This window comes from Camelus bactrianus, chromosome 34, assembly GCF_048773025.1.
Source record: "Camelus bactrianus isolate YW-2024 breed Bactrian camel chromosome 34, ASM4877302v1, whole genome shotgun sequence".
In the NCBI taxonomy this organism is placed as follows: Eukaryota; Metazoa; Chordata; class Mammalia; order Artiodactyla; family Camelidae; genus Camelus; species Camelus bactrianus.
Window position 1 is genome coordinate 16767102 of NC_133572.1, and position 16326 is coordinate 16783427.

The 16326-nt window shown below is 40.9% G+C and overlaps 1 protein-coding gene across 2 annotated transcripts in view; it reads right to left on the reverse strand.

Annotated features, from left to right (window-relative positions):
- The window catches only part of ITPR2 (inositol 1,4,5-trisphosphate receptor type 2), a 417609-nt gene that overhangs the window by 59049 nt on the left and 342234 nt on the right, over nucleotides 1-16326 (reverse strand). For both annotated transcript variants that reach the window (XM_074357919.1, XM_074357920.1), the window contains 3 exons: nucleotides 16023-16187; nucleotides 12639-12834; nucleotides 8006-8098 (listed from right to left, as the gene is read on the reverse strand). In XM_074357919.1, coding sequence (XP_074214020.1) covers nucleotides 8006-8098; nucleotides 12639-12834; nucleotides 16023-16187 — 454 coding nt within the window. The remainder of the gene's footprint in view (nucleotides 1-8005; nucleotides 8099-12638; nucleotides 12835-16022; nucleotides 16188-16326) is intronic.

The window sequence follows — 16326 nt, forward strand, 5'->3', positions numbered from 1 at the left end:
GAGCCTGGTTAATAAGGTTCTACATTTGCGAGATGGATCTACTCACAATACGTTAAGCCAAACCTTCAGGCTGAAAGCCAAACCCTGAGTCATGGTGAACTCACTTAAGTAAATGCCACCTTGTGGAGACCTACCTACATAACCAGCTGACTTCCCCCCTCCTGCCTCATTTCCCTACACCAAGAGGCCCTGGGCTAGGTGCCAGGAATACAGGAGGGAGGACGAAAGAGCTGCAGCCCCTAGGAAACCCCCGGCCCCCAAGGAAAGGCGGGTCAGCATTTGGACAAAGGCAGTGCAGGACCGCGGGTACTGGGGAGGCAGGACGGATGTGCACCTCACGGGGCAGCATCTTGAAAAAGGTGGCACCTGGGATGAATGCTGAGCGAGGGGCATGGCTCGCCAGTAAAATCAGTGAGGGCATTCCAGGCAGATAAAATGGGATGAGCAAAGGCAAACAGGCATGAGAGCATCTGGGGTGTCTGGGGAACTGCAGGTGGACTGGGACGGCTGGGGCTTTGGGGCGTGCAGATGAGTGCGGGAGCTGTAAGAGGAGAAGCAGGCAGGGGCCAGATTACGGAGAGAATCATACACCGAGCTGAGGAGTTTAGACTTTATCTTGAAAGCTATGGGGAGCCACTGGAGAACTTTAAACAGGAGCAAGGTGATTCACCATCTAGTTGGCAAAATAGTGCGATAAAACATGTACTTAAATGACAAGGCTAACACATGATAAAAAGCCAAAAGTGTGGTGCAAAGAGATCAGAAGAAAGAGAGAACTTTTAATATTAAGGATAATGAGAGGGGAGTCCCTCTAATTAATGCAGACTCTGAGTTTGCCCTGAATATTCAAAGGACCAAGACAGCAGTAGATAGGCATTTCACATGGCAGGAGCGGAGAGCCCAGAGGTTACAAAATTGCTTATATGATGAAAAGCAAATAATATCAGCATGTAGAGGAGTGTAAGATATGGCTGGGAGATACACTGGGAGCTCTCTGAAGAGCCCTAGGGAGTTTGGATTTTAGCTGGCAGGCAATGGAGCATGGTGGAAATCTTGAGTTAGGAGTCGGGGAGGAAATATTCAAAGCAGTGATTTCTGACAAGTAGTCTGGCAGTGATGTAGTGGGTGAATTCAAGAAAGGAGAGTGACCAGAGGTAGAAAGACCACTTAGGAGGCAGCTGCAATAATTCAGGCATGATGTGCTGTGAGCCTCAGCCAAAGTAATGGCAGTGAGAATGGAAAGGGTGAATCAACGGGAGCTGACGGGACTCTAAGCACGAGGGAGGTGGCAACCGTGTCTCAGGCTGACGCTTCCAGCTGGAGGAGACCTAGGAAAGGATGGTCCCATTAGACCACAGAAACAGACCATTCGGAAGGAGGAACTGAATGTCAGGTGTTTTGATGAAGACAAGGAGGGACTCTCAGATGATTTTTATGTTTATAGGATAAGAAGATGAGAAAATATTTTAAAATGTCCTGGAGAGGACAAGAGAGCTGGGAGAGTACTGTGATCCAAAATTAAGGATGAAAAAAATTTAAAGATGGCAAGAGTATCAAAAAACATCAAAATTACCGAAAAGTCAAAGGCAATGAGACACAAGAAAAGGTTACTGGATTTAACAATTAGGTCATCAGGAAACAGAAAAATGGCAAATAGCGAAAGAGAAGATGGTTGATTCAGAACTTGAAGGAGGTGGGGAGGGCATAGCTCAGTGGTAGAACACATGCCTAACATGCATGAGGTCCTGGGTTCAATCCCCAGTACCTCCATTAAAATAAAGAAAGAAAGAAAAGGGAAAGAGAAGTTGAAGGAGAGAACGTAGGCCAACTGTTTTATAGAAACATTTAGTACTGAAAGGAAGGAGATTAGTAGGATATTGGTTTGGGGAAATAATAGAATGCAGAGGAAGGTTCAGTTAGGACCTTAGAGTGTCTGTAAGAAGAAAAGGAACAGATGGTAGCAAGGAAAAGGTTTCAGATGCAAGAACAATGATGGAGCTAATGATGGCAAGAAGGTAATGATGAAAAAAGAGGTGGTCACAAAAGAAATGAGAGAACATGGCTGTTCACAGGCAGAAAGAAAGAATTAGTGGAACTAGACTTTAATGTGGAGACATTTAAAAGAACTAAATATTTCTGCGTAAGGAACTTGGGATATTGCTTTTCATATATTTAGAGTGTAATAAATTCTAAGCATCATGATTATTATTGATAGATGGCTTTTAAATATCATGCAAAGTTATAGTTTTAACACAACAAATTCTATACTTGAACAATATGAAATTAAGTTATCCTCGTTTTCAGTTTAGTAGTATTAGAAAGTATTTTTTTCTTAACTGGTAATAAAAATGTTTCATATGAGGAAAGGAATAAAAATATATTCCATTGACTGAAACATTCCCCCTGATCTGAGGTTATCAGTTTATAAATTTTTTAAAACACTGGACATCCTTGAATAAGAGTATTTTATTAATGCCATTTTTTTCTGCTTTAATAATTAGGTTATTCCTTTCTTACAGTTTCTAAAAAATCAATAGACTGTCATCGAGATTTATTTGAAATTTTGAGTACAACTGAAAAATCTCTTGTTTCTTGGCCTTAAATTTTAATGCTAATCAACTCAATATGGACTTGCTGATTTTAAAAGCTTTAGGAAAAAATTTAAAACATTGGGCACCCAGTAGGAAGCCAAAATGCAGAGGGACATAAAGCCTGACCAGTTTCTGTTATTCATCAATCTTTTTTATGGAAGTAAAATACCAGAACATATTACATTTGAATTACTCATAAATGTTAGACATCCGTGAACTTCCTCTCTCTCCTGTACATTCAAACGATTTTTACTTAGAAAATAATTGCAATTATATTTTATAAATTGTCTCAAAAGCCCTTACTTTTCCAGAAAGTCAGTTCAGGTTTTGTTTTTTGTTTTTTGTTTTAAAGGGAATATTTTTGTCTAGGAAGTCAGGGAGGTCTGCAGAAAATGAAATAAAAGTTCTTTTTTTTTTTGTTTTCGACCACAGTTGGTTGCCAGTTGCCATGAGAATGTGCTGCCTTTGGGACGGTGACCCTACCTGCATCTGCTGGCACCTCCTGGCAAACTGGCCGCTCCGCCGCCCCCTCGGCCGCCCCGCCGCCCCCTCGGCCGCCCCCTCACCGCCAGGCTTGTTATTATGCTGCTGCGTGTGTCTGGGCCTTTTGTCATGTGGACCTGCTGTCCACTAGGTAACACGCCAAGGCCTTCACAAATGCACACTGGGGCTTGCAAATTAAAATTTAATCCTGGTCTTAGACAAGTTACTTTTAAATCTAAGTGATGCACGCAACAAACACCAGGTCCTAGCTTTCACTCTGCTTTTGCAGTTTTAAACACCTGTGGCCGAAATTTAAAGGTGGCAAAGGCTACGGGATCAAATCCATGGGATTTTCAGTCAACTGGATTTTATCACTTTCCATATCAAATGGAAAACAGGCACAGAAGAAAGCGTAGATTAATACAGGCTTTCCTGTAGTTTGAAATACTGATTTAGGATGATCCCTAATCGTGAAAAACCCCTGCCCCCAGCCTGGCTCCCACCAGTGTCTCTGTCACGCCTGCAGTGCTGAAACCCCTCCAGGATGCTTTCTTCCCTACTCTGGGAGCTCTTCCTGCAAAATCATACCTGCCCCTCCGCACAACTCCTAGCTCGCGTTGAGCCTAAAAAAATGGAGACTTTGCCCCGGGGTAATATGCCTGGAAAAATTGTCCCATTTTGTCCACAGAGAAAAGAGAAGTTCCATTTTTTTGTGCAATGTACTAGGAGAAAGTAACAGGTTCTAGAGATATGGGAAGGCTTTTATGCGTTTACATTCAGAGCTGTAAACCAATATCCAAAGAGTCATTGGGACAGAGCAGAGTTCTCCAGCCTCAACATTACCGACATTTAGGGCTGGATGCGTTCTTGTTGGGGGCGGGGGGTGTCCTGTGCATTGTATTCAGCAGCATCCCTGGCTCCTACTCGCTAGATGCCAGTAGAACTCCTCCCAGAGTTATGACAACCAAAACTGCCTCCAGACATTGCCAGATGTCCCCCGGGCAGGGGGAAGGGGGGGAGAATCAATGCCAGCTGATAAATGCATAACAGCAGATGACAGTATGCACACAGAAACTCTTTCCAAGCATTCTAGGGGAAAGGCAGTGACAACAGGCAGAATTTTAACAAGCTCTAAATCTGAGATAGGGGAGAAACAACTTATAGAGAGTAATCCTTTAATTAGAAGGTAATAAGATTTAGAAGGTTGGAGCACAGGCTTTGGAATCAGAGACAGAGACTGAGTTACTAGCTGTGATCTGACTCAAGGGCTGGATCCCTCAGTGTTTTCACGTAGAGCAGGAGGATGGTTACTGGCAGCATCTGTCTACCCTGAAACATGCCTCAGGGCCTTCACTCGTGCTGTTTCCTGTGCCTGGAATACACATCTCCTTCCTCTCGGCCTGGATGGCCCCCTTTTGTCCTCCAAGTCTCAGCTTAAATAATCCCTGCTCAGAAAAGCCTGTCTGCTTAACCTCTCTACAGCCAGGCTCTCCCGTGATTACCAATCACAGCACCCCTGGCAGTATCATACTTAATAACTTTTTATGCTTCCCTCCCTATTTCATAAGTTCCATAAGGGCCAGGATTATTTATTTTTTTAATTCAATACTGCCCTGAATGCCTAGCATGGTGGCTGGCCCATGGCAGAGGCTCAACAAATATTGCTGTATGAATGAATGAATGAATACACAAGGTTCTTGTAATTATCATCATCATCACCATCATCATCACCATGGAGGATCTGTATGGAACTGACTTAACTAATTTCCTATCTTTACAAAAATACTCACTTCATTTTGTTAAATGTTAAGATCAAAATGTCACAATTAGTAATGACGTATGAAACAGTTACACTAGAGGACCCTGTTGAGAGTCAACAACAATGCCTGGGGAACCGTATACAGCCTGAAACTTGCAGAACTGCACAGAGCTGGGCAGCTGCATCCTGAGACATGCTCACACCATGCGTGACCTGGAGGATCTCATCCTAGGGGAGCGGGCTCTGGCAGCTCCCTCGCTGCACCTTAAAAGCTTCTGAAGACCGAGCAGTGGGTGACCAGCATCACTGGCTCAGCCCTGTGGGTTCCCTGCCTTTACAGGCTCTGGCAGGAGGAACACTAGCCTCCTTTGTTGGTTCACTAGCAAAGAAATATTTTGTTCTTAAAAACAAACCACTGTTAAAGTGTATTTTTTTTTAAAGAAATAATTTAAAAGTAACCTTCAGAGACAGAAGAACGAAGCAGGAATAGGTTTACTATACTTAGGACCATGCTGTTTAAATATTCGTGCTAACAAGAAGGTATATTTTTTAACACATTTTTTTCATACTCTGTCAAGGAGAAAGAGTGATGAATTAAAAAGGGCAGATAAGTACCGATGACAATAAATTGACATTCAAGGCAAATATTCTAAGAGCTATTTCAGTTTATCCAGCTATGTCGAAGTTTTTGAAATGCTCTCTGGGATTTTTTGAATCATGGATAGTGGTAAGAGGTGAGAAACATCTGTAGAAGTGAATTTGAGATGATGACAAACTGTGCAAGCTGCTACAAATGAGGTTGATGGTCATCACCCAGGTAAGATCCTAAGTGTGGCATTAACGGGGCAGTGTGGGAAGGCGTCAGTGGGATCAGTGTGATGCTGATCAAGGGAAGCCAGTATGGGTTTTGGACTAACCTCAAATTGGCAATATGGCAGATACTATGTATCTGGGCTTTGGCGAGGAGGTTTGAGACAGTCTCATGATTTCTTTTTTTTTTAAGACGGAGGAACATGAGCTAAACGATAGTTTATTCAAGACAGGTTTCTATGTGGGTGAATAATGCATGAAACGTGACTAATTCAGTCTGAAAGCCTGTGTCCGGTGGCAGTGTGCCAAAGGACTCTGTCCTTAGTACTGTCCCCATGTAGCATTTCCAGTACCTTTAATAAAACCTTCTAGAGCAGAGGTTGGCCGAATATTTTTTTTCTGTAAAGAGCCAGATGGCACATATTCTAGGCTTTGCAGGTCACATATAGTGTCCACTGCATCTTTTTCTTTAAAGAGGAAAAAAAAAAACTTAAAACAATGCTACAAGCGTTCTTAGCCCAAGGGCTGTACAGAAACCGGTGATGATTCAGACTTCCCCACGAGCCATGTTTGCCAACCCCTGTTCTAGAGCTAATCAAACTTTAGGATGATGGTATGAGAGAGCATGAATATACTGCTTAACAGAATCAGGGTTGCTAAAGACACCATGAACCCCACGTGATTACTGTAAGGGACCTGAAATCCAGACATCATCTGGTCAAAAAACTCCTCATCTATTCACGGCCCTGGGACAGCCTTGGATTATAAATTGGCTGAAATATATAGAAATAAATGCATGGTTTCATACTTGAAATCCCAAACTCCCAATTACATGAGGACAGGATAGGTATTTGTGGGTTGACAGCTGAACCAGGGAAGAATAGCATTTGAACCAAGAGTCAGTCGAATGTGGGTCAAGAGTGTGGTGTGACTGCCAATTATATGACCCAGGATGCGACAGCACCACTCAGCTTCCTGCCCGGAGTGTCACGTGAAGAGTCGCTGCTGTAGTATGTGAGGAAGGCTGGAGAAACTGGAGGGGTATAAGCCACAGGATGCTTGTCATGGGCTTTTAGAAACTGCAGAGCAGAGTAAAGCTACACAAGTGGAAAAGGAGCTAGTCTGTGGTTTGTGGGCCAGAACTGGGGACCCAGGAGGTCAGGGAGGAAGGAAGTCTCGGTGGCGGCTACCCACTGTGCCGAGAGCTACTGGGACGTGGGGGTGAAATAGACGCACATGTTTAATTCTCCCTTTAGGTCACAGACCATGAATGATTTTAGTCAGTAGAAGAAGGTACCATCCATTCCTCCTCAAGCAACAGTCCAGCATCCCAAGGGAAAAAGCAACTTGTGAAAGAAGGTCCCATTGTTAAGACCAAACAATGTGCTTCCAGGTGGAGAGGGGGGAGATCCACCCTTACACTGCGCTTGCCTCTTGCTTCCCTCTTTCCCTGAGTCCAATTTTGCCCTTTGTACATGTGACAGGCTAAATCTATTCCTTTTTTTAAAAAAAAATATATAAAACTCTTGAAATATCTAAAGACATACACTCCCTGAATCTTTGCTACTTCTGGAAACAGATCACTAATTCATTCTACAGTTCATTAAATTTCACACATGCCGTTGTTTCCAAATTCCTGCCACATCCTTAGAGAACAATTTAGAGTTTAAAAAGTTCTTTTTAAATGCATTGTTCCCTTTGTTCCTTTGGAGGAAGGTTAAGTGTCATGTGCTCTGTCTATCTCTCTCCCTCCCTCCTTCCTTCTCTATCTATCTATCTATCTATCTATCTATCTATCTATCTATCTATCTATCTATCTATCTCCTTCACTCTCTCCCTCCCTCTATCCCTTCCTTCCTTCTTCTCTTTCTGGGCAAGTCATCTGAACAAAATCCAGGAAATTTGCATAACAGATCCAAGACATAGATCTAAAAAGTAGTGGGTCAGGGATTATAACCAAGCCTTCTGAGTTCTAAACCAATGGTTTTCCATTCTTTGTTAAAGGATGAATTCTTTTGTTAAAGGCAATACAATCTTAGTTAAAGGCCATACAGTTAAAAGGTTCTGGCTTAGCATGGAGTGGTTTTGCAATATGGTAACAGAATTCTTAGCAGCACATACCACACGGTAAATCTGATAAATTCTCATGCATAGAAATAATGGAAGAAACAGGGTGAGGATACAAATGATGGATATGAGAATCCTTCCTCTAGTTTGAAACTTTTGGTTCTTTTACCCCGCAATCTTCTATTTCAACTCACCATGAAATTCCTAGAGCAACTCTTTAAGTGATAACATTAATCAAATAAACATCACATCAGAAGTATCGAGTCCCTACGGTTCGGGAGCCCTTTTCACAGACCTGTATTTGAAGCCGGTATCGTGGGTGAGCAGTTGTCCTTTTCACATGTTCCCATCATTGAGGTTAAAGTCATAGTAGGAACGGCACTGCTACCTGAGAACACACAACGTAGACACGGTACAGAGACCACTATGCAAGTGACAAGGAATGAACAGCCAGTTACAAAGGCACACTAATGAAAGGCGCTGTCACTAACTCAGCTGTGCTCCTAAAGTTGTTGGTTAAGTTACTTGGAACTCTGAACAGTTTCCCCCACTGAAGCAATTTTACAAACAGAGAACACGTTCATGGGCCAACCCACTAAAAGCCTTTCCCATCTTTTTAAAATGGCTGAGATAAAGTATTCATAACACTACTGGCCCTAAGCACCGCGTGTAACAGTGTTCCCATGGCCAAATGCATTCAGGGCTCTGGCTTGGAGATGCCAGGAACGCGTTCCCCCAGTGCAGCTGGTGCCCCGCCAGCTCTCAGCCGCTGGTGCCCACAGCTGAGGCAGACCAGCAGGAGGCGGCAGCCCAAACAGTAGAGTGGGGGCTCCAGGCAACAGGGCAGAAGACATCTCAGGGCGGCAGGAATCTTCCGCCAGACCCCTGCTCAGGATCTTTCTTTTCTTCCTTAGTCTCCAAGGATCCGTCTGCTTGCTGGCTTCCCACCCACCACCCTGGCCCAGATGCAACAGAAAATAGTAACCTGCCTGTCTGTGTAAAAGAAAGTTTTATGAAAAAAAGAACTGTTCGTTGTTAGTAACAAATACAAAGTGAAAATACAAAAAAGACACAAATGAACTTATTTACAAAACAGAAACAGACTCACAGACATACAAAACAAACTTAGGGTTACAAGGAGGCAAAGAGGGCGGGGAGGAATAAATTGGGACTTCAAGATTTGCAGATACTAACTACTATATAGAAAATAGATAAACAACAAGTTTCTACTGTACAGCACAGGGAACTATATCCTGTATCTTGTAGTAACATATAATGGAAAAGAATAGAAAATGAATATATGTATGTATATGCATGACTTAAACATGATGCTGTACACCAGAAACTGATACACTATTGTAAAAGTGACTACACTTCAATTAAAAAGAAAAACAAAAACTCTTAAAAATAAAAGAGAAAAAAATAGTAATCTTCCTGTCTGTGTAAAAAAAGTTTTATGGAAAAAAAAAATTTGTTGTTAGTAACAAATACAAAGTGAGGGAGTTCATTCCTATCAAACCTATTTTTCATACAGGGCCATCAAGGAAAGTCCCCAAGGAGGAGGAAGAGGAGTAAGTTCATTTTTATATACAAAGGGCTGAAGAAATATTCCAGTGCATTTTGGAGCAACACCCACCAAGGTCAGCCTGGTTGTGTGGTGAGGATGGACATGGCAGGTGGTTGCTGGAGCTGGGACATGGGATGAGGGGAGGGCCCAGGCCTGGGGTTGCGCCAGCACTGAGCTCAGAGAGCTGGAGTCCATGAGGACAGGAGGCCACAGGGTTTTCCTCCGCCTCTCCCTGCACCCTGACGGGGACAAGCCATGGGGGAAAGGATGGGTGTAACTCGTGGGTGTGGAGTGAGTGTCAGGGGGCTCAGAGAGGGAGAGAGGTGGGGCTTCTGAGTGTTCCCTGGTGGCCCTTCCCTTAATTAATAAATATTTACCGACTTCGTGCTAGGCTCTGCGGGCCCAGAGGGGAGGCCTTGGAGAACCCACAATCAGGGACACGGAGAGGTACAGACATAAATATAACTGAACGGAGGAAGCAGAGTGCAGATAAAGTGAGGTGGTGCATTAGGAGATGAAGAAGTGAATTCTAGAAATGAAAAAATAGGAGGATTTTTGGAGAAGCATCCATCTAGGGGAGACAGGATGTACCCATGGGAAGAGGCAGGAAGGAAAGGGGCAGGTCCAGGTTCAGTCTGTATTGATAAAAGGCATGGAGGCCAGAAAAGGCACAGACAAGGCAGAGCTTCTAGGCTAATGATTTTAAACCAAGCATCCCACAGCCAGTGCAGGTCCCCACAAAGGTTCTGAACCCATAAGATGCAGAATCAGAGCTGCAGTTGGAATAAATGACATGGGCAAGTGGAAGAGAGGCGGCGGGTGGGGAGGTTCCTGCAGTGTCCTGGGGAGAGAAAGCACAGGTGAGAAACAGGAGGGCAGTCCTGAGGGTGGGGAGGAAGGGACAGTGCGAGAGAGACTGGAACCTCCCCTTGTCAGCACAACCTTTCCTCCAACTCCTTGGGCTTTTCTAAGACACGGATTCCCCTGAACACTGTCACATGGAGGCTCCTGTGTCTGCAGAGCCAGATTCCGCTGGTGCCGGAGATAGGATCTGCATCGTCCTAAACTCCCAAGGCCACGTGCGTATCATCGGTCCTCCGCTCTCATGTGCACCTGTGATGCTCCCAGCTCGAGGACTCTCAGCCTCCTCTCTTTGCTCCCTGACTTCTCCCCATTCACTGAAGAACTGTAACTTCTACACCGCAATGCCACTTGCTACCTAGTTCTGTTATCTTTGATAATTTCACCTCACTTTGGTTTATAGTATTTTTTTTTGTTTATTTGCTGGGTTTTTTTTTTTTTTTTTTTGGAGGGGGGCAGGTCATTAGGTCTTTTCATTTATTTCTTACTGTTTTTTATTTTTAATGGAGGTCCTGGGAATCGAACCCAGGACCTCGTGCATGCTAAGCATGTGCTCTACCACTTGAGCTATACTCTCCCCTTCACTCAACTCTGGGAGAATGCAGTGTTCAATCACTGAAAGAATAAACTTTATGCTGTGTAGCAATGGACATGACATATAGCATTAGAAATTCAATTTAAAATATTATGAAAATAGGAGTGCTTTTTTTCAGGGCATGATACCTCTCTGAAAGAAAAATCTCTCAATCTAGGAAGAATCAACAGTTTCACTTTGTTAGCTGCTCTTGTATGCTAGATTTTCACAGTATTGACAAATGCTTTCTCTTCTTATTTTAACAGCTTTTTATATAAATATGCATAAATATTTTTAGTGAAGATATTGACATTTTAGTTATCATGCTGCCTATTTTGTAAAAGACAGGAAGAAGACTTTTTTATATGTCTAAGGAAAATATATTCATAATATAATGACACTAACTTGCTTTTTAAATAACACAATTAAAATTATTTATTTTCAGATTCATTATAAGGACTCTACTCATTTGAATTCAGAAATTATGATGCTTCAGTGTCAGACTCACTCTGTACTGAATAACCCAATGCGATCATCCCTAGTAAATAATTAAAGATTTTTGAGAGGGGGTAGTTTGTGACTCACAGATAGTTCAGTGTAAGTGGCGTTTTGGGGGTGTATACGTATCTACACTTTTCCTCCAAACATTCACATCAGTAAAACTCTGGACAAAGTAACATTTCAGGGAAAACAAGAAATACCATAACAGAAAATACACCATGTGTCTGCGAATAAGGCTACTGTCCAGGTCTGATGTTCAGTCTCAAGTTTAGTAACTTTCAGTCTATGTATATGATGTTCCTATTCTGTGCTTTGATCATTTAGACTTACAAATAGCTTTAAACACCATTCAATTATCCCATATTCTAAAGGCATCACTAGTTAAATCCTGCTTTAAAATTTAATGGTTTGGGGGGAAGGCATAGCTCAGTGGTAGAGTGCATGCCTAGCATGCATGAGGTCCTGGGTTCAATCCCCAGTACTGCCATCAAATAAATAAATAAATAAATAAATAAATAAATAAATAAATAAGCCTAATTACCTTTCCCCCGAAAGAAAAAAAGTTAATGGTTTGAAGAGAGAGAGAATCACTTTGTGGTTTCCCTTCTCTGCAACCCATAGGCAGTGGAATCACCCAGAGTGTCCTATCAGCAAGATGCAGAACTACGATGGCTGTCTAGCAAAGCAGGAGAGGAGGAAAAAGAGGAAGAGTGAAGTTTAACCAAAATAACAAAGTGTAGGAAAGAGGGAAAAGAGAAACCATTAGAGAACATCATAAACACAAAATCCAAAGTAAGATGGAAAGAATCACCCCTCACATCACGAGAATCACAGGGTAAAAGGACGGTCTGTCTCACCAATCAGAGAACAAAAATAAATATCCCACAGCAATTCTGACAGCCATGTACGGATGGACTGAACCCCGTAATGACATGATTTTGAGCATTTTTCCTATATCACATTTTCTAACTATCTGATGGTTTCCAGATCAAAGCATTCATAATTTTCAATAATTAAAATATAGTATAATTCACTATGAGCAAGTATGTATGAAATAACGGCTGTGATTGGTGCTGGATGTTCTTGGGGAAGACAGGGAAAAGGAGGAAAAGAACCCCACAGCATTTCTTCTGCACTGAAATTGTTGCCTGTCTCCTGGAGTACGGTCAGCATGGTTGAAACTTTCGTACTGAGGCTGAGCTGAGACGATGTTTCTTGTGTAAGGATTTTCCTGTGCACACTGTCAGCTAACATACAGCCTAAGGGCATTTCACATTCATGAGCTCTTAGTGAACAGGAACACGTTCTCAAAGGAATGAAAGAAAGCATTGCCTCCATTAGTGTTTATCTGTGATCCTCTTGACAAGCTACATACAAGCCATGGCCACCTTCAGAGAAGGCTCATTTAGTGGTTAACAGCAATACCTGTCACAGGAGTTCTATTTTTCAGCCTATCCACTTCCATAGTGAAGTCATCCTTCAGAAAAAGGAACCCAATAATGGAAAACAGGTAGACAAGGATGAGAGCCAGGACTGCAGTTAGAATAATGGAGCGGCCGTTCCGCGTGACACTTTTTATGACATTGAGCAGAGTTTCTTCTCTATATACCAAATCAAAAAGCTGCAAAGATAAAGAAAAGAAAAACAAAGAAAAAAATGCAATGAAGCAAAAAGTGACTAAATACAAAGGTAATTACAAATACAAATGCAGGTCATTTTAGTTTATCCGTGAAAGAATGACAATATAAATGACACCTTAAACATTAACCAAAATATGCATTTCTTTGCCAGTCGCAATGCAGTCATAAACTGTTTTTCAATAAAGATAACTCTAACACAACATACAGTGTGCATCTGTTGGCTTCATAACCAACATAATATCAATTTTTAAAGACATGGAAATAGCATAGCCTCAAACTTGAATTTAGAAAAATTGTAATATTATATGCAACCAACTTAGCTACTTATTTCTTATTTTTGGTCTTACTGATATTCTGCAGTTGCTTCTGGAATATGGAAAATGGCTAAAGTGAGAATGCTGAATCAGGTGCACCTAAGGGATCAATAATTGACAGATTCATTAAACATACTGTTTAATCAAAGGTTTAGAAGTGAAATGACAAGAAAAATTTTATGAGCCCACTAGAATAGAAAAGGTATGAAATTTTAAAATATTTGAGAAATGCAAACATCTTTCTTCCAAAAGGGGTATAATGAGGGTAAAACTTTTGACTTGAGTATATACTTTTGGAAACAGAAGTATAAACAAAAACATAATACACAGGTGTTAATTCACTTTCTCTAATGGGTTATTATCCATTTTGTGTTTAGTAGTAGAAAACCTACAGACTAGTCAAGAACCTCAGTCTGTGTTTACCTGCAGTCAACACTGAGAACAATCTTATTTACTGCTATTACATACAGCTGAAATTATACATCAGCTAGTCATGTTTTATTATCAAAAGCTGGTTAAATGCAATGAATGAACATTTACTTTAAAGAAGCCATAAATACCAGTTTAGAGATCAAAAGTACTTTTGATATTGGAATAACTGGGGTTTGTCTTCTGCTTTCTGTGAGCAGTGATTACAATTTCTGAACTGGCTGAAATGATCAATTATCAGTGTCACTCATCACACCAGGGCCTTGTACTCTGTTTCTCTGAGTACTGAGGCTTATACAGTTACTTCCCAATTTAACTGTAGCCTTGTAAATAATTGCTATAAAGATATTACCTTGTTTGCTCACCTTAGGACATTGATATTTATGATGGTCAAATATAAAAAAAGTTTAAGTATTTTGCTACCTGTTTTATCTCCTGGATGGAGATAAACTAATGTCTATATTCTTCCATATAAACAAGTTAATTAATGCAAGCTCAACTTCCAAATTATTGACCTGGATTATTTAACTTATTTAAGCATTTAGTTCACAGAAAGGAGGTTTTCCCTCAGCTGAACAGTGGGTTAAAGAAAAGGTCTGGCATTGGCTTCTAGCTCATTTCTGGATAGTTTCTGAAAGCTTATAGTTTTCAGGAGTCCATAGGATGCTTGCTAAAAACACGCATACCTAGAACTCATTCTATACCCATGGAATCAGAATCTGAAGACTGCAAAGGCATTGACACTGAGCAGGTGAATGATTCCTTGTTTATTATGAAAGGAAAATGTAGAGTGTGGTTTTCACTGCTGGTTAAAGGACTGGCCTTTGTGGACATAACTGGGAATGGGTATTCATATATTTTTTAAAACATAAAAAATATTTTAGAAGTATGCTTAAAAACCATTTTGCCGTTATGTCCGTTACAATTTCCTTCTAGTACTAAACACAATAAAGGACTATATCGTTTTTATAACTAACCCAATGAAAACAAATTAGCATCAATATTGTAAGATTTGAAGGATAAAAGACAAGAGGAAAATACAAGTAGAAAATAATGTTAACATAAATTAAAAGTAACATTACTATTAATAACACATATAATAATTCAAATACACCTTCAGTGTGTCAAAAAACCTTTCCCTAAATAACAGAGATTTACATACATCATTTCACATGTCTTTCATATTATTTTGTTATAATGTTAATGATATTACCAGTCTCTCACACTATCCCTGTCCAACAGGTTGAAGCACAAAAACATTATAATAAATACTACATATTATAGCCAGGTAAAAGTGCTGGGTATAATAGGACTTTATATATTATGGGCAGACTTTTTAAAATGGAATTTTTTCTGGTGAATCAGAGCACAGAAGGAATTCATTCCGATCCCTGGAATACAAAAAAAAATCTACTTTAGATTGTGAATACTAAACTAACTTAACTGTCTAGAAGATAACTTTGTATCAAAACATACGGGACAAATCCATTCTTCACTGTGCCTCTTACAAGTGTTTGAGGGTAAATGGAAAATTAGCTGCTTATGCAATCATCCTACATAGGTTGTACAAGGCACAGGGAAGCAGAAGGCAATGGATTTGTCCCTCATGACCCAAGCAAACCGGGTCTGCATAATGTTTTCAGATCCTCGACCTGTTTTCAGGAATGATTCTATTGAGGAGCGAGCTCCTCTGCATATCAACTATGAGCTGAAGATATAAATAAATTGCTCCCGTGGCATCGTGATGCTAACCTGGTAGGGTTCTCAGTTTCAAAACATTATCATATATTTGTATTGACTCCTGTCCTGGCTTATGGCTACAGAACATATATGTAGGAAGGAAAATTGATAACCAGTGAAAAACAAGAACAAAAAATAACTCTAGAAGAAATCTGAAAATCCATTTAATGAATAGCTATACGTAAATATGCTTAACAACGACATTTTAAGTCTGAAACTGTAAGACTGTACTTAACACTGTCTTTTTGCTAAGTCGGTTTTTCCCCCCCTCATTTTATTTATATGCTGTTCTAAAGATACACAAAATATTCGGTTTTATGAATAAATACAATGAATTCAGTACCAAGAAAATATATCCCTTTTCTTCCACACTCTCTTGAGGAATCTCTAAATGTAAAGGAAAGTATGATTTGGTTGAAACCAAAAGCAGCCTGCCTATGTGGTGCCTGGGTCAAGAGCGTGGGACTCAGGGAGGAAATAAAGAACTGCACCATCTCTTTGGTTTCTCACAGAAAAAAGACTAAAAAAAATAATAATGCATGATTTTTCCTAGGGAGGTCTAAAAATACATAATTTGTCCTAAATGCCAAGCCCTGCTTTAAAAAAAAAAAAATCAAAGGAAGAAGCCTAAGAAGAAGCATTGTGTATTTTTTCAGCAGCAATTGTCTGCATAGAGATGTACTCACCAGGAAGCTATAGAAGAATTCGTGGACAAAAAGGCCCAGCATGCAAACCAGGACATACGCTACGTGGTAGAGAAAGGCCATATCCAGGATGACCGCTCGGTACCCTCGGGTGAACGTGCCGCGGTTTCCAACAAAACTCACCAGAAACACGATTTTATTACAAAGCTAAAGAGAGGGAAAGATTAGATTTTACTGTCTCGTTCGTCCTGCAACTCACATAACCAGCAAGGTCACTGACAAAACCGACTATTCCCAAAGTCTGTGGCTTTCCTGCATGATTTCTCGTTTTGCAATTTTTCAGCAC